At 41.6% G+C, this 18,360-nt stretch overlaps 1 protein-coding gene across 2 annotated transcripts in view; it reads right to left on the bottom strand.

Annotated features, from left to right (window-relative positions):
* LOC121623743 (cadherin-7-like) overlaps positions 1-18,360 on the bottom strand; it is a 98,549-nt gene that overhangs the window by 50,103 nt on the left and 30,086 nt on the right. For both annotated transcript variants that reach the window (XM_041961166.1, XM_041961167.1), the window contains exon 2: positions 8,115-8,409. In XM_041961166.1, the coding sequence (XP_041817100.1) occupies positions 8,115-8,409 (295 nt within the window). The remainder of the gene's footprint in view (positions 1-8,114; positions 8,410-18,360) is intronic.

Genomic DNA, 18,360 nt, shown 5'->3' with positions numbered 1-18,360 from the left:
AAAAGTTATATTTTATGTTAGACTGTAACTCAGTAGAGAAATTATTGCCATATAGTTAAATCACCAGAGTCTCAGGAAAAAAAAAACTGACATTATGTTGTGAAGTACTGCAGATAAAATTCAAGATATAAAGCCTGATTTAATTTTAGTGGCCAGTAGTGCCCCGCGAATCCCCAAACGTCCCTCCCATCTTACAAGAAGGAAATTTGTTTTCGAACTCGACTGTAAACTCTGCCGACGACTGACAACTGTTGTTTCTGCGTGCGACGCTGCATCGTCCTCTCCCACTCTTCCTCCGAGGCAGAGGAAGAAGACATCAGACGCGAGTCCTTATGCATTTCTTTTTAAATGTACCGACAGAATGTGGCTGATGTGACTTGAGCTGACAGCCGTGGCGTGGAAGGTAATGCAGAAAAGCGTTTGAAGATTTCACAGAGAAAACATAATCAGCCACAATCACTGCCTATCAATTTCAATAGGTCATTCATTATGGTATAAATGAGCCTTGTGGCTCCAACTGGGCTCATTTAGCGGTTACAGAGTCTTTTTCAGGCAAAGTAATTTCACGTCAAAGAATTGATATCCATCCGATAATAGAGAGGAAAAGCCAACAACCATTATGATTCAGGCTATTCTTTGCTGTTAGACTGTACGTCAGTGTTGGTCTTAAAGCTGACGCCTACTACACACTTGGCAGCGATGAAATCATCAAAAATAGGCATTGTTGAAATTACCTTGAAAAAAAAAAAAAAAAGGCACCATTTCCCCACATCCAGTTAAAATCCAAAGGTGATGGAGCATTCTCAGCTGTTGCCCATAAATTATGGAGCAGTTTTCCACCAACAATTAGATCACCTCCTCCCATTGATACCTTTAAAACCCATCAAAAGACCCATCTGTTTTCTTTAGCCTCTTAATTGTCATCATGGAGACATGCTGTTTTAAACTGTATTTTATTTGTTGCTGGTGCGGTGATGTTTGTCTCATGATTCTGTTCTTTGTTTTTAATACTTCATCCCTGTGTTTCTGTTTAACTCTAATCATCAATCGAATAATCCTGTCATTAATCTCTCTGTAAAGCATTTCAACCAGCGTTTGTTGTTTTTAAATGCGCTCTATAAATAAACTTGACTTGACTTGACTTGACTTGACATTTCCCATGAGTGCGCCTCTTCCAGTCGGTCAGATTAATAGCTGGTTTATGCTTGAGTATTTCACTTTAATTGCTAGCTGCACGTATCTGGCCGAGCTCGGGCCTATATTGTAGCATCTGACAGAAAGTGCTGCGTTACAAGTTGCCGATTTTATTTATTTTTTTTAATTTTGGAGAAAACATCCTAATAAAAAACTCACTTTCTAACATGAGATGTATTTTACAGGCTTTTACAGAATGAAGTGATCATGGAAATTGAAGATTAGAGTCCTCCATTCTGGTCATAAAGCAGAATTAACAGGCTCTGGCCCTGGATGTGAGCGATATAACGGTGACGGAAAAAGGCTTGGGGAAGCTGGGGAAGTTATCGCCAAGCCGCTTGTAGAAGGACACCCAGATTATATCATCACCTCTTAGTCATGACAGGTTATATTACAGGTAGTTTAAAACACCAAGGTCAAAGGATGACTGTATGAAAGAGAACTCAGGCAACGTCTAAATCTCTATTACAGGTTGATAGTTAAAATCACTTCTCACAGCGTTTGGCAGACCCGGCTGTAAATTAGCATTCAATATGGACTCAGATAGAGTACAGCTTTTAAAGGCTTTTTTTTTTTTTAGCTTCTTTCTCCGGTTGTTTGCCCTGTGAATCCTACAAACATCCTGTCCTGACAATATTGTCAGAATGAGACGTAATACCGGCAGGGTGAGCTGCATGTCAAAAAGAAAAAAAAAAAACAAGAATCACCCTGAGCAGATTCTTTCTGCTCCACAAGGCTGTCATCTGCTACTCAATTTGCCCCGTCGGTGTCCCTTCAATATTTGTCCATCCTCATTGACGTGATGGATCCGATCTCCTTCGCATTTCATTTATTCCCCCGCAGCTGCGTACAAAACAGGTTTCCTCATCAATTCTGCATCTTGGGTGAGCAACTGTCATCTGCCAGTAATGAAAATAAATGTGGCATGCTTAATCTGAATGGGAGACAGGTATTCTTCAGCCACTTGGATATACAGGCTGCGCCCAACTGTCAAGAACGATATTCCTTCCTGAGTGCACACTTATGATGCACATTCGTTAGCTGTTTGTTTTCGTGGGACGTGACCCAGAATGAGAATTCTAACTTTTTTTTTTATTTATAGAAACTGCATGTGCTTTCAAACAAAGGGCCATCTTCTGTATGAAGCAATGCAAATACATGTCATGTGACTGGAAAGGAACCAAATGTGTGGGTTTGAAATTGAATTGCAACATACAGGCATGAGAAAGACAGTATTAAAAATATTTAAACCCTTTGTTTAAACCCAGCAATGCTGCAATGCCTTCATGAGTATTCAAAGCTGGCAGCATTGATTAAGTTGATTATATTCATGCACATTCACACCTGCTCCCCACTGTTTCACATAAGCAGGGATTACTGCGCAAAGTTCAATTCACGTTTTTTTTTTTTTTTTCTGCATTTGCCAAATGAAAGTGAATTACAGCACTTTCAAAGGAAGTTACTAACTGCCTGCTGTTTTCTATGTTTAACATTTTTTTACATTCAAGCTACACTTACGTACACCTGTATAACCTAATGCAGTCAAATAGAGCTGTTCTCTTATGATGCCTGTAATGTTTTACACACTGTCATCATTGTTAACTCTTTTATCACTGACCTCATAATAAGTGATAGTGTTGGACTGGACTGCATTATATTCAGAAGTATTTCTAATATTCTGCCCCTCCTCATTTCGACAATAGCTGTGTTTCCATCGGGCTGTCAGGTGGATTTGAACGTTTGAAATGTCACAAAAAAGAAAATTCTAATTAGCTTCCATAAACTGGTTTGGGGCAAACAAACTAGGCCACGCAAATCGTAGTGTTGACAAAAGTTGGCGGTACAGGCTACGTTACACATGGCTGTTATAATAAAAAAGAAGAAGTAGTAGCTTTTGTGAACTGGAAACAAACGCAGCTGTTTGCCAACCACCAAAAAAAAAAAACAAAAAAAAAAAAAAAAAACAAAGAAGAAGAAAAATAAATTTTGCTGTTTACTTCTATTCCTCAAAATGTGAATAAAAATGGAAACAAGACTAATAGAGACAACAGAAAGTGATCAAAGGTACATGTTATGGCAGGGCTGTTGTACCAGAGTGTTGTAGAGTGCACAAGTATGCCTAATAAATTGGCCACTAACTGTATATTTAAAACCCACAAGGCAAAGAAGACTCAACATGACACCAAACCTTCACCTGTGATGGAAAAAATAATAATTTGGATCGACTCTCCCTAAGCCAGAACACCTTTTTCATTTCCCGAATTAAATGACTATCCCATCCTTGATCCGCTCTCATGAATTAGACAGGAACAATGACAGCTGGATATAGGACTGGCGAGTAGTAAATTCAGGGGCTGTGGCCTTGGGTTGACATTACATTCTCTATGCTTGTAATGAGCCCTCAAACTGCTCCTTTGGCCCTTCGCCGTGCAGAGGGAGAGAGCCAAGGCTCGCGATCGTCACACCTCCAACTGTCCTCAAGCTCTCTCGTCTTTTATTTGACATCCCTGTCGTGATTAAGACAAAAGCCTTCAGAGATCCTCGGGCCGTAAGGTCTCCACGTGTATGGACGAGCACTGCCTCTAATTACTTTAATTAATTAAATTCATGATTTCCTCTAAATTGAACCCATTCATCAGCAGTGCAGAGCTGTGACCATTAATGATTTAAAGACATCTATTAAGGAATTATTGAGGACAAGAGGTGCTTGGCCCTTCTCTGTTCTTGACTACATTGATAATTGCTGTGAGTAGATATTTACAAAGACAGGCGATGCATTATTCTCCTGTTGTTCTCTCAACTTGTGATGAAGACCTTCACAGGAACTGGCAGGGTAAATAAAGTGGCGAGGGTGACCCCCGCGTCTCGGCGCTTGTGGTGTGAACGCGTCCTCCTCTGCGGTTGATGTACCGAGTTGCTGTCTTATCTCGGGTTGGACACGAGACTCCAAGCCCTTGTACTCTAATCCTCTGGTTCCTTAAGCCTGAGCTCTGTACCCCCCGTTGACAGTCGGCTGTGTAATCCTTCAGAGATCTCCGTGCCTGTGTAGTAAGCAAAGCACTGCTTCTCTTGGAACGACTCCCGCTGCCACAGTTTTCCTGCTGATATTTTTCATTTTGACTTTGAAGGTAAAAAAAAAAAAAAGCCATAAACACCTTTGTTTTCGCTCATTTCCATCTGTATGGTGCCATGCCTGTTCGAGGGACTGGGCTGATGCACAGTGAGCTTTTTAGTTCTTGGTGTTTATTGGCGTGAGGAAGTGCTTTCATTTACCATGCTGGTAAACCCCTGAAATTTAAAGTGGCAATAATCAACTGCAGTGCTACAGAGCTTTATAGCTTTCCAACACGTTCTCACTCCCAACTCGCCAAATAAAGCAGTCAAGTTAGCAATAATGAATACACAAAATAAAGCTTGCAAAGAACAAAACTAATCATTGGGTTACCGTTGTGAAGGTTTCGGCAACAAAACTACTTGATTAGGTTTAGCGAAAGATCACGGTTTTGGTTAAAATAAGTATGTTACTAATGTACATGAACTTAAGTCACGTATGTTGCGTAACTTACGTTCAAACGATCACTTTTGGTTTCATACGGGACACGATCTATTTCCTGGGTGAAAATCCTGTGTTTGTCCACTACCCGCCCAACATCAAACTGCAAACAGACACAGCTAGCAACTAGCTGGTGGACACAGTGGAACATTTAGCAGCTTTAGAGCAAGATATTTCTCTCAAGAGTTAGCAGAGAACAAAAAACAGCTAAAAAATGTTAATACTGGGCTGAGATATAACTCAAAATCAATGCCAATTTGGCTTTTTATCTCCTGGATGTAACTCGCCATAATCTTAAAAGGTGGTGATATGTTAGTGTTTCTGCTGCCCCCTAGTGGCCAAAAATAAAATGCTTTCAAATCCAGAGTTCACGCTCTCCTCCTTCCCTCGGTTAAAACAAACCACTGACGCTCCCACTTACAGCTCTGACAGCGTTTAGAAAGATGGCTGTACGGCAACATCACAGATTTTCGGTTTTTCTTGAGTATATAAACCCTATGTCTTCTTCCATCTATAGTTTACCCCGCGGACTGGTACCAGGATGGGATGGAAGTATAATGAAGTGGCTATTTAATTCACTGACTCAAAAAAAGTAGATGTAGTCTTAAATTAGTGATGAAGCCTGTGGTGCCATATCTTGTTACTCCTTCTTCCACTTGTAATAATTTCAGCATCGGGAGTGGACGGATAGCTTGGTCCCATTCTGATAATTAATTATGATTCAGACTGCAGATTGAAGAGCCTAACAAGGCAATGTATGTTTGTGTACAGGTTCTTAATTAAATATCTAGAATTATCATTGCATTTGACTAAAAGTTCCAAATTATAGACATTTTAATGACGGTCTGCTATTCATAACAACAGGAGCACCTCAAGAGATAAATAAATATAACTTATCATTCACATATGGAAGTGTCTTGCTTTAAAATGGTCTCAAACTTTGTGCTTGCATCTTTTAAATCATATGAAAAGGCAACATTTTTTTTTTTTGGTCAGTTGACACCCAAGTTCATTTCTGTCTCCATCCTGTCAGTCAGGGCTCACTTGTGATTAGACCACAGCTCCCAGCATGCCTGGGAGTGCCATGGGATCCCCTGGGAGGAGCTGGAGGAAGTTCAGGATGCCTGTCCCGCTCTGTTTAACTGATGGATAGAAACGTCTCTGAAATACATTTTCAGAGACGTTTTCAGCAGAGAGGTACCTGCGAGTACTGGCTAGCATGAACTCCGAGCCTAATTTGTGGAAAACATGCCTTTGGCCTTCAAGACTGATTCAGACCTTAAGTTTGCTTGAGTCTGTTTTGTGTCACTCATCAACATTTCGGAGCCTCGAGGTCCGTGTTGGCATATGTGCTGTGATAATATGCAAATGAGGGTACATCAGACTTCGCATTACAACTGAGTCCAACTTAAAAACACCATGAAATAGCATATTGACGGCATTTTATGCTCAGCACCACCCATTTCTTACAGACCAAAATGTAGAATTTTAGCAGCATTAATGGTAAACTGGGAAACTCACACTAAGAAAGAAGAAACAAGCCCTAAAAAAAAAAAAAACCCAAACCAGCTTTGATAAAGTGATGAAATATTTTACGTGCTATGTCTGCTTAAGAGCACACACATCATGGCTTATCAATATGGACGTCACTCTCTCTCTCGCCAGCTCCAGCTGTGTTTCTCACACACCTGCTACTTTGAAAAGCCTCAGGATGTTGTTGTGGCTCATTTGCATTTACTCGCATTTTGAGCTCGAGCGTGACCCGTTCAAAACCTCGGAGGAAATCTTGACCATGCAGCAAGAAGCAGCCAGTTGAAGACAGGGTCTGATATGATGGCTCCCTCCAGGACCGTATTTAAAACAGACAGATAAAAGAAATATCTGCAGTAATGAATGCTAATGTGATCAACAGAATATGAGCTGCAAGTCCTTACGACGACCGACACCTGTATAATGTTTTTTAGCCGGGCTAGCAGAGGGGTGACGGCTGGTGCGCCACTTTTCACCGCTTTGGCCCAGACTGAAATATTTGAGGGATTTCCATGAAATCTTGTACAAACTTTCATGGTCCCCGGAGGATGAATCACACTGAAAACTTACTGAAAACTATCTGTTCCTGGGTGTATCCATTAATGTTGAGACTAGTCTGACTTCATAGATTGCTTTGTTATTTTGTACGGATATTCATGGTCCCCTCAGGATAATGACTCTGGTGATAATCTGACCTCTTCTAGCTCCCGCGTCAGAGCAACATACCTGAAAAACTGATGACGCTCCCAACAGCCTCTGCTGTACTTTGTGGTTAGCAAATGGTAGCATGCTAACATGGTCAAATAAGATACGGTTAGCATGACGAAGTGCAACCTCACAGAGCCGCTAGCATGGCTGCAAACTCTTAATCTTGTTAACTATTCTACAACATATGAGTAATGTGAACGGCACTTAATAGATGGCAGATAACAAACGTCTGAACAAAGTGATGTAAATTAAACGTTTTGTCTATGTCAAATTAATAACACTAGATACTCTGATAGCGCTAATGGAGCACAGTGTGAACCCTACAGACCTGTCAGATCGTCTGGCATTGTCTTCTTATCGTTAGATTAAAAACAAAACACGGTGCAGCTGCTTTCAGCCATCGTGTTGTTCATGTCTGAAACCTACATCCTCAAAAGAATTGTTTATTTTTAAGTGAAGGCTGCAAAGGTATCTGCTGTGCCTTCACCGAATTTCATCTTTTAATATGTTTTTGACTGATTTGTATTTCCTTTTTACTTTTTTATTCTGCTTTTTTACTGTCATTGTCTTTTGTGTAGTATTTTGAATTTCCAAATGTGCTACATGAATAAATTGCCTTGCCTTTTTCAAAGTTCCAAGGGCGCCTTGGGAGTTCAATCTTTGTACATAATCCTGCTCTCAAAAACTGAGTCGAAGGTTTTTAAAAACTCAAAGACCTCAAGTGGAGAAAAGTCCAAGGTCTTATGTATTAGGATACGGTATTAGAGAAAAGACCGAAGAGGCCAAAATGCAGGGACGCCAAAAGCCAAGCAGTTTAACCTGGAACTCAACTGATGTGGAGCCCACATGAACGAACGCCACACAGTCAAAAAGGGGCTCCATGTGATTAGCTCGTATCGAGTCCTACAAAGCTGCATTCAAATTAATATTGCAGATTTCCCCAAGAGTTGCAAAGTCCCCTCATGACCTAAAGAGTGAGACAGATGAAGACAAATTCAGTGAAGAGGAAAATTATCTAATGCAGATGTTGGAGAGAAAGTGAGAGACTGAGAGGGGAAAGATGGGAATATGGGGGAAAATCTAAGGAGAAAGGAGGAAATGTTATGGATGGATGAATGGGAAAGCATACCTAAGGGTGACATCTCCGGCACCCCCGCCAAGTACGGTCCATCAAGAAACTTTGGCTCGTTGTCATTGATGTCCTGGACCTTGACCACAAATTCAGACCTGGGCTCCACAGGTAAATTGGTGAGTCGGTCTACGGCTTGAGCCTGGAGGGTGTAGTAGGCTTGCGCCTCCCGATCGAGGCGCTTTGTGGCGTGGATGTCCCCCGTGTTCTCATCAATGGTGAAGATGGAGGTGGCGCCCTCGCCAGACAGCACATACTTGACCTTGCCGTCTCCTTTGTCCACATCTGAATGTAGCTGTTGGAGGGAAAAAAAAAGAGCATCAGAGTAAAGACGGTCATATAGGAAAGTAAATAATCTATTGGAGAAAAAATAACTTTAATATTTTAGTGGTGATGCTAGACTTGACAACTTGAGGGCTTTCTGTCTTAAAGGATCACACCACCAGCAATTATTAAATAATGATTACAGGAGTGAGGTCGATGCTTCACATCGCCTACCAGAGATAAAATTTCAACTTCTGCTGTATGTAGCACATTTCAAGTCACTCATTTTACTTCACAAAAAGTGTAAATACCTCACATTACATCCTAATAAACTATGCAAACGATGTATGAAAAATTAAACAGTCACACAGTGGGAATTTCAGAGTCACATGTTCGCTGATATGTACAGCGCACACGAGCACAAACAACACAAGCAAACACACGTCATGTTTACTGGACAAACATCTGCATCAGATCAAAAGATCGGAACATGCGGCATTTATTCCTGAATTAATGATGTTACAAAATCCTGATTTGCATTTTGTTACAAATAATGGTGACACTTACTACAAAAGCATCAACTAATGTACTGCTGGTTGTTAATTATTAGTTAAACCGGCCGCAATAACTAGCTGAGCTCACATAAAGAAACGGACAGTAGCGATTCACCAAATGGATCTTTGTATTTCACGTATTTCCTGTGTAGAATCTGTCATTTTAAACGTCCAGATAAAATACATCTACATTGTGGCAAAGGTTTAATGCAAAGCTTTCAAAGCGTCCTCCATGAAGCTGCACCGGAAAACGTTTTTATGCAAAAACACTTCAACCCGAGTGGAGACTGCACGGTTGGCGTCTTTGCTCGAATGATAATAACATCAGGTGTAGATACTTCTTTGTGCATAGGTAGTGAGGAATCCAATATCCTAATTGCCACTTGACCAGCAGTGAGTGAATGCTCTGTTGAGTGAAAGCTGGACTCAATGGTCCACGTTGTGCTTCCATTCATGCATTTTCTGCCCTTTGGAATAAAAGGTGCACGGACGTGATGTTGCGGTGCACGCCAATGTTCTCCGTGCAGCTTCTCAATGACAAGCCTGTATTAAATGACAGGATGTTAAAGTTCAGATATTTTTAACAGTTCTCTTGATGCCATTAAGAGCAGCCAAAATGCAAAGAGCGGCTTTAAATTTGTCCACTAATGGCAGCAAAATGAATTCTACAGGTTTTTGCCTTCGGAGAATCAACAGTAAGAGCTGAGGTCGTATAGCAGGAGCCGCGCTGTCAAGATCAGTCCTTTTTAATAGATTTGTGAAGCATCCTTCTCTAAAATTAGTAGCATACCAAATAATGTTTGACTTCATATCCTCATCTTTCTTTAGCTGGAGTATTGATTAAATTAAAGGAGCTTAGGACATACGAGGTACACAAAGGGTAGCTACATTTTTATCACTACAACAACCTTCTGCTTATGGTGGATTTTTAATATCAGAAGAACATGTCAAGTCTTAAGATGACTTTAAGTCCCCTCCTCAAAGGACAACACACAAAAAAATCCTTGAAGAACTCTAAAAACAGAACACTTGAAGCTAGTAACCAGCCTTGAATAATCCCGTTTGAAGTCAGAGCTGTCTGATGGCCATCAACCCCTCAATGCGCCGAACATCAGAGCGATCACAGAAACTGCCATATATCTTAGGGGAAGGCCATTGCTGGTGTTCAAAGATGGACAGATGGACCATTTTCAACTGTCAGCATTTAGCAGAGTGCACATTTCTGCCTTCACTCCATCACCTCCAACATGACAAAACACCTCAATTAAAAGCGTAGCAGGCAGAGAAAGCTTTTAGTGGATTTTTTTCAGGGGATGTTTTTCCTCATTCTCAATATTTGCTGTTCAAAGTGCACAGAATAAAGCTCCAATTGAACTTGTAATGTTTACACTTCAGTGGTGCTCTCAATCTTCCAAGTGTTTCTCTAAAGAAAGCGCAAACCCACAGCGACGTCACTCGCTGGTTTGAGGACCATTTCGAAGCCGGGAGTTTGGCATTATGCCCAACGCTGTCTTGCAGCCAAAGGTAACCGTGTTTGGATGAGAGGGTGGAGCTGGGGAAGACATGCATTGCTACGCCTCTCTGCTGATTGGATGTGACTGCGAACCCGAGGACAAGCCGTGGTAGCGACATGTCAATCACAAAGGAACAAAAAAAAGGTCAAAATTATCTGATTCCAGCCTCATAAATGTGAATATTTTCTGGTTACTTCATTCCGCTATGGCAGTAAGCTGAATATCTTTGATCCAAGTTTTTCAACATTTTATGACATTTTATAAACCAAACAACTAATCGATTAATCAAGAAAATAATCAAAAGATGAATTGACAGTGAAATGTATGTTAGTTGCGGGTCATTTTCTCTTAAGCTTACATACTATCGGACTTCTTTTGCAACCAGTGGAGGTGCCCCCTGCTGGCCATTAGAAAGAATGCAGGTTTGGGGCACTTCTGCACTGGCAGAACACTACATTCACTTTTCAGACCCAGAGGCTCTGTCCACTGTACATACAGTCTTTGCTCCACACCAATAAAATGAGGACGGACCAGGCGGGAAAGCCTGGTCCGTCCTCAAGTCTGTTAGAAAGAAATGATTTAACTCTCCCTTCTTACTCACAAGCCAAGCTCTGGCCAGCCCACTGCACTGAGACAAATGATTTCTATATCAGAACACCGCCAATAATCAAACTGCCAATAATCACTCTTCTTTGCAAACTTTGAAGGATTCTGCTGCGAGTCAGTACAGTGATCCCTCGCTATAACGCGGTTTACTTTTCACGGTTTTGCTACTTCACGGATTTGCATCGTGCATTGTGTTCTGCATTCTGATTGGCTAAAAAGTCACTCCGCTTCTTCTCTACCTGTGCGTCAATAACCTTGCCGTTTAATATGTACATGTACGTAAAACATCTTGCCAAATTTACATTACGTACGTGCAAATTCTCTTGTAATTTCGAGTTTTGCCTATCACTATGTTCTTCTCCCGAACAAACACACCTGCACCGCGGGCTTCAAAAGAAGAAAACACTGCAGAGCGGAGTCAGGATGCAGCGGCTCAGTCTGAAGAGCAGTGAAATACACCTGAGTCACTATTTGTCCGACTGTACTTTGTATTTTTTCATAATCATTTTTAATTTTCTCCCGTTTAATCCAATTACTCGGGTCGCGGTGGGCGGTGCTAATCTCGGCAATTTGAAGCCTTCTGTTCACATCGATGATTAAAATTATTATTTGACAGTACAGTACAGAAGTTATTTGTTAAAAAAAACGTTTCTAAAGTACTTTTATTTGTGAAACAAATGCTTGAGCCTGTTAAATGGTTTGTTCTTTCTTTTCAATGTATAATAGAGTATTTAATTGTACAATAATTGTAAAAAAAAAAAATTAAAGGTTTCTACTTCACAGATTTTGCCTATCACGGGTTCTTTTTGGAACGTAACCCCCGCGAAAAACAAGGGTATACTGTATTGCAAAACTCCTCTTCCCTGTCATTTTAAACTCAACCTCAAGGTGGTTTTTCAACCTCCTTCACACCTTCGCAGCGTCAGATTAGAGGGGAAATTGATGATCAGACATGCACACCCACGTCATGGTGGGAGGTGAGAGAGGAGTCGGGTTTTGAACTCCTCTAACTCTTTTTTTTCCACTCTTTGCAAAACTACAAGCTACCTTTTAGAGTACAACACTAAAATGCTTCTTTTAAATGATAATTTGAACAATGTTTCATCTCCTCTCTTCACTCCACCTTTGAATGTGGAATGAACAGCTACAAGCACACAAGTTTAATGAACTCGTTCTAAATAAGCATAAACCGACCCGAACGTTACCAATCTCGCTTCATGCAGCTGTACCGATGGCCTGTTATTCTGATTCCCTGTGTAATTCCATGAGGAGCCACCCCCTACTCTGCCTCTGATTGGCTCTGACACATTTTTTCTAACCCAAACCATCTAACCAACCATCTAACCTGAACCCTAACCAAGCAACAAACACAAGCCAATCACAGGGATATTGGCCGAGTGGTTTCGCACATTTTTCAGGCTGTTGGGGTTTCGGAATAACGGGCCGTCGGAACAATCGGCAACGGAAAAAGCAAACCACTCAACAACGCACAAGCTTCAGCAAGAAAGCTCTTACATCTCTGCTGGAAATGCAAATACAGCTCTTGCATTGTTTCATTACAGGATGTTATGAAAAATCCCACCATGATTTGAATTTTGCTGCAAATAAAGAAATAAAAATGAAACGGTGCAAAAACTGCCACTGGCAGTTACTACAAATGATCAAACTGGCAATTTCCCAATAAAACATCTGGTATTAACTACCCTCATCTCACATGAAACCCAGCCTCAGCTGAAGTTAAAGATGCTTGTGTGTCCTTGTGTGTTTGTATCAATAAAACAATGACGATTCACCAAATAGACTTCCACTAATAATGTAAATATAAAATGATTCTTCATGAAATGTTTATCTTCTACACATTTATTTAAGGCAAAGCTTTTAATACACGCAAACAGCGTTTTGTAGCTCATTGCATGCAGACTTCAGACTCTGAAAGCTGCACCGGGAAGCACTTTCCCAGTTGAGACCCTATAGCTACTCCAGGTTACCGAAAAGGGCATCCTACACTCTACTCCTCGCCTGCGCCTCAAGATTATGTCTCTGAAAATAACAGAATTGGCGATGATACATAATCTTCACCAAGAATGTTCCTAAATCACTGCTGAAAATGCAAACACAGCTCTCTCCACGGTTCAGATGCCTCGGGCCCACCGTAACACGAACCCTTCAAGACACTTCAGGAGACACGATACGCACCTTGTCCAAGTTACATCTACTCCAGTGTGCAAAAGTGAAGAGCCAATCAACTCTTCCGGGAGCCGGATGGAAACCACGGTACTCCTCCTGAACCGGAGATCAGTTGGATTCTCCTTGCCAGCACCCTTGTCGGGCTGGTTTGTTCCCTCAAGGAGCGCGAGGTGTTTCTGAACTCCAAGTGACACTGAAGAGGCATGTAACCTATGACAACCAGAGCCTCTTGCATTTCAAGGCAAATTTCCTCCATCCCCCTGCCTTTTAGCTACCTCTGCATCCCCCGACAGCGAGATGGGTGAGGCTCAGAACGAGTCTGCCGGCATGTCTTCCTCTTGGACGACGTGGTGTTTGGATTCAGGAGATCTCTGCTGAATCGATCATTGGTTTGAACAGTGCAGAGGCCTGCCTTACCCCTTCTCAGACCCTCTTTGACGCTACGTGATTTTCAAAGTCTTAATCACACCTGACTCAGAGCCCCAAAAAATAACAGCTAATGTATTACTCTGCGCAGAAACAGTTTATAGTCGTTATCTTTGGGTATTTAATTATTTTTCACTGTTATGATTATTTTTATCGTCAAAACAGAACAAATGAGTGAGTGTGTGCACATTGTCTACTGTGCTTTTCAATTACACACTGGCCTCTCTCGCTGCTTACTGTGCCCGTGTTCATTGTGAGCAAAGACAAAAGCCTATTGTACAGCATATCTTTTTACATCACGACGCACTCACACAGGATTGTTGTTGAAACTCTTCCTTCAATTTATCTGTAAATGTCAACATCTCATTATGGGATAAATAACAACGGTATTTCAGGTTCCAAGCCAGCGCTGCAGGGGTGGAGAATGATTAGGTCAATATTATATTGGTGGCACTGAAGGAGTACATGCTGAACAGAGGATATAACACCAAAGGTCTTGTATTAATGGAATCCATCAGCCTGCTGATGGATGCTGCGTTCGGGGCATGACGATTGCATTAGTTGTGTCCTCAAGCCTCAGCATGCATATGCCGCCTCTCTTATGGAGCCCACCGTGTTTGTTCACCATCTCCTGCTGTCAGGAGCAAACTCGAGGTAAACTGTCAGTCGTTGAGAGTCAACATTTAATCTTGAGGAAGCCATCCGTGGCAGTTTGTTTGTGGCAAATGCCGTGGACAAGGGGGACGACACTGACAGGCCACAGAGCATGCAAGCCGGGGTCAAGGGTCAAGCATGCTGTGTGGTCTTTGCAGTGAACTGTTTGGCTTGCTCCATTCCCCTCTCTCTGCCCGGCAGCAGGAGGACATACAACAGTGCTGCAACTGGCTCCACATACTCCATCCCTAAATCTCATCAACACTGAGGACTACATAAAATATGTATAGCTTGGCAGGGCTTATTAAAAGTATACCCTGGTCAAATACTTTTCTCTCTCATTAATCTAACCCATTTTAAAACCGTCACTGCTCATTTTCAGGTGGTATTTGAAGTTTCAACTCTTATTACTTTTACTGAGCAGCATAGTTGCTTCACTTGCAAAAATGTAGAGACTCCTCTTTAATTCTTTTCTTTGCCTCCCTTGAGGTGAGTGTAACACAGCATGCAGCACGGCGGCGTAGCTCAAAGGCGCTCCCGGGGATTGTGAGGGAGGGGTGGGATCTGAACACGAACCCTTCTGAAATCAGTGCTGACACTCATCATCACTTTGTATGCAGGCAGTCCTCCAGGGAGCAGCCTGTTAGCTTTGTGTTTGCTTGTTTACCTTGTAGCCAGGGAGAAGGGTAAAAAGAATAAAGAGCCCCTAACAAACCAATGATACATGCTTGTCCTATCACCAGAACTACTGCACAACGCGTTCAAATTGTTCTAGCATTTGAATTTTCATTGTCTCCATTCTTTGCTACATGAACACTCATGTTGCAGAGTGTAATTCCATTTTGTTCCTCCTGTAACGCCCCTTTGGCTCGGCTCTGCAAGCAGGAAGCTATAAAGGCCTAAAATAAAAGGAAAAATGAGTAAAAATAAAAATGCTCAAACCCCCAAGATGCAAGTTTCAAGCTTTGTTTGTGCGCCTCTCTTGAGGAGAGTACAAATTCTCCTATTCAATGGTCTGTGCACAATCCAAAATGGATACAAACGTCCATACCTACAGGCAACCTGTGAGCAATACTGCATGCAGTACACCAAAACTGGCTCTGCTGCTGCCCAAGAGCCCTTAATCAACAGTCGCCCTCAAGATATTTCACAGAACTTGAACGGTGGGGCTTAACGGGGTCGCTACGAGCAACGTAGTACAGCATGTTTCACAAGCAACCCAAAAATAAAGTGTGAAACATTGACGAGGGTCCACTCAGACATTGTTTCCTGTTGAGAAATTGCACAAGAACCCTGCACATAATAATCCATCCCACAGTTTAAATTATACACTGGATCATATTGCACAGAGTCCAGCTGACACCATGAGCCGAAACGCCGGTGGATACTGGACACTAAATATGTGCCATTTGTGGGAGTTCAGACTCATTAAATAAAGCACACATGAAGCTCAAATAAAGGAGGGTCGTTCTGCTACAAAAGAAAGGGCTAAAAATGCAGGCGGGGGCTCCGGTGCAGCTGTCACTGACATGAGCCCCCGACATGCTCTGCTTTTCATCTATTCACTCGGCCATGTTCTGGTGAGTAGCCATGGTGCTGTGCCCTGAGAGAGGCTCCGCGGCTCAGCCGCTGCTCTTTCATTTCAAGCTGGGAGGTGGGGAGTCAGCCGTCACCATGGAGAAACCGTGAGCCACCGCACACTGGTGTACAGATGCATGGGATCTGTACACACAGGCTTACCCTTAGTGTCCTTAAATTTAATAAATGATGTCTCTCACTGCTGACATTGCATTATATTACTTCATCAGCTCTGTAAGCCTTCCTGGTCTCATCTTTTCATGATCTCCATGTTCTATATTTGCACATCTTTGTTTCTTTTTAATATTAATCATCTTGACAGTGTGTGGGTTGATTTTATTAGTTTGTAAAGCACTTTGACACCTCAGATTTGATAGTAATAATGCTTCAAAACAATCACACACTGTGCATGTTTGCACCAAAGCACAGACAAGTGTTTGATTAAATTACATGTATCTGTTTGGATTAAGGTATCAAAAGTATCAAAGTTCAGCTGATCCACAATCAGATTTTCAACCCAGAGCTGCACAGATGAAATAACAGGGAAGAATACCAGCTGGTCCTCGACCATTAATGTTAACAATATAACACATGTGTAACAGGTCTGTCTGTAGCTGCACACTGTGGTACCGAGTATCAGTTTTTCTATTAGGATTGAATCAAAATTTAAAAGTCTGGTATCTTAGTTTGAATTAGTGCCATATGAGTCATTGAGATGAGGCAGATTTCAGCATAAACACATAATGTTTATAAAAGCAGAAGCGTATTTACAATTTCTGAGGCAATTTAAGAGATTTACAGCAACACAGATATTTCCAGCAAAGTGCACGATCTCTCGGAGAAAGCCTCGTGTGGTTTTTTTTCAGCAGCTGTACTGTTTTCTGACTCATTTGCAGTTAATGAGTCTGTGTCTCCAGAATAACTGTAAGTTATTTACTTTGCCAGATGGAAACATTTTCAAGCACGCAGATATTGGATGCTGATGGAGAAGGCATTTTCCTATTTAGCTTTACTCCCTGAGGTAACTGACGTTTACTGTATGTGTCATTTCAAACATTTTGGTCATTACTAGAGAAAAGTGTGGCAGTTTAAAATAGTGTTTATTTCTGCAGTACTGATGATTAACCATTCAAAGTTTTCAAAAATGTAATTAAAAGAAAATGACTGAATTATCTGGAGAAGAAAGGGCCTGTTTATGCACAAATTGCAGATGTAAACATGTGAAGGAAAGAATATGTAGGTAGAGAAACTGGACTGAAAGCTTTCAGCGTCTTTAAATGTGAATACTTTGCATTCTTCAGCTTTTCTACTCCAAAAAACTCCCGTCTGTGAGTAAAGTCCAAAGTGCTCGCTGCAGTTTTTGAACAGCTTGTTTCGAACTTGGCGGTGGCAACGCTGGCTGATGAAGATGCCGATTCCCCCCATCACCACAGCAACCGTGTCCATGTTCGAGATTTATCTCGCCACCGCCTGCACAACTTTGTCGTCCGACCTGAGAAATCACGTCATGGTGCGCAGACATGTTTAATCTCAGATACACATTTCAAACAAAGCTGCAGAAATGCTGAGGCGATGTTGCTGATGAGGACAGTACTGTGATGTACAGGGACGGGTTCTGAAACCAGGTATTAAACAGGCCCCGGCGCTAAATTATTAAAGACCGTAGTAGTTTTAGCTCAGTATCAGTACTTTTTAATGTTTTTGGTGTGATTTATTATCATGCTGCAGCCTCAGCACACACACAAGGAGCAAAGGCATCAAAAAGCAGATTGTACCAGCTTCTACAGGAAAGTCGGTGCATTCAGGAGGCTGTTTGAGTCATTCAGTAAATGCATTGTGGCAACAATCCAATGATGCATTTAAAAGAAAACGCACTTTTGAATACTTTTTTAAAAGCTCATATCTCGGTACTTTATCTCAAGTAAAGATTCGAGCAACATTTGACCTAAACTTTGACTCAAGTAACAGAGTTGTGTGTCCACCACTGTTGGCATGTGAAATTTTATACTGCAGCAGCGTTTTAAGATGAAGAACTTAACGAAGTTGCAGGTTGAGTGGAAACAGTCAGTCGAACTGCGGAAGATAAAAGAGGTTGAAATTAGTTTAATCGCCGAGAGCATTTTCAGAGCAGAATTAAATAAGGAGAAATTCTATTTTCTGTCCTGAATAAGCTGATTCCAAACGAGCCAAAAAGGCAGTTTAATAGACTGTTAAATCTACACAAATAGATGTGTGTGATGGCTTGACAGCAGGTACAAAGCAAGAGCAGATAGCTTTTCTCCAGAGGATAAATATGAAAATGCAGAGAGGCAGTTTCCAGCAGGGATAAGGCAGGGTTCACTGCTCTCTCTCTCTGATGTGGTGACTTTTCACATAAGAGAATCGGCTTTCAATCAAAGTCAGAAATGATTTTTCTGAATTCTGACTGCCATTTATACACTTTGTCTCCATCAGACAGCGGCG

This window comes from Chelmon rostratus, chromosome 20 (genome assembly GCF_017976325.1).
Source record: "Chelmon rostratus isolate fCheRos1 chromosome 20, fCheRos1.pri, whole genome shotgun sequence".
Lineage (NCBI taxonomy): Eukaryota > Metazoa > Chordata > Actinopteri > Chaetodontiformes > Chaetodontidae > Chelmon > Chelmon rostratus.
The sequence above is the reverse complement of the archived record's forward strand: the minus strand, read 5'-3'. Positions and strand labels throughout refer to the sequence as shown.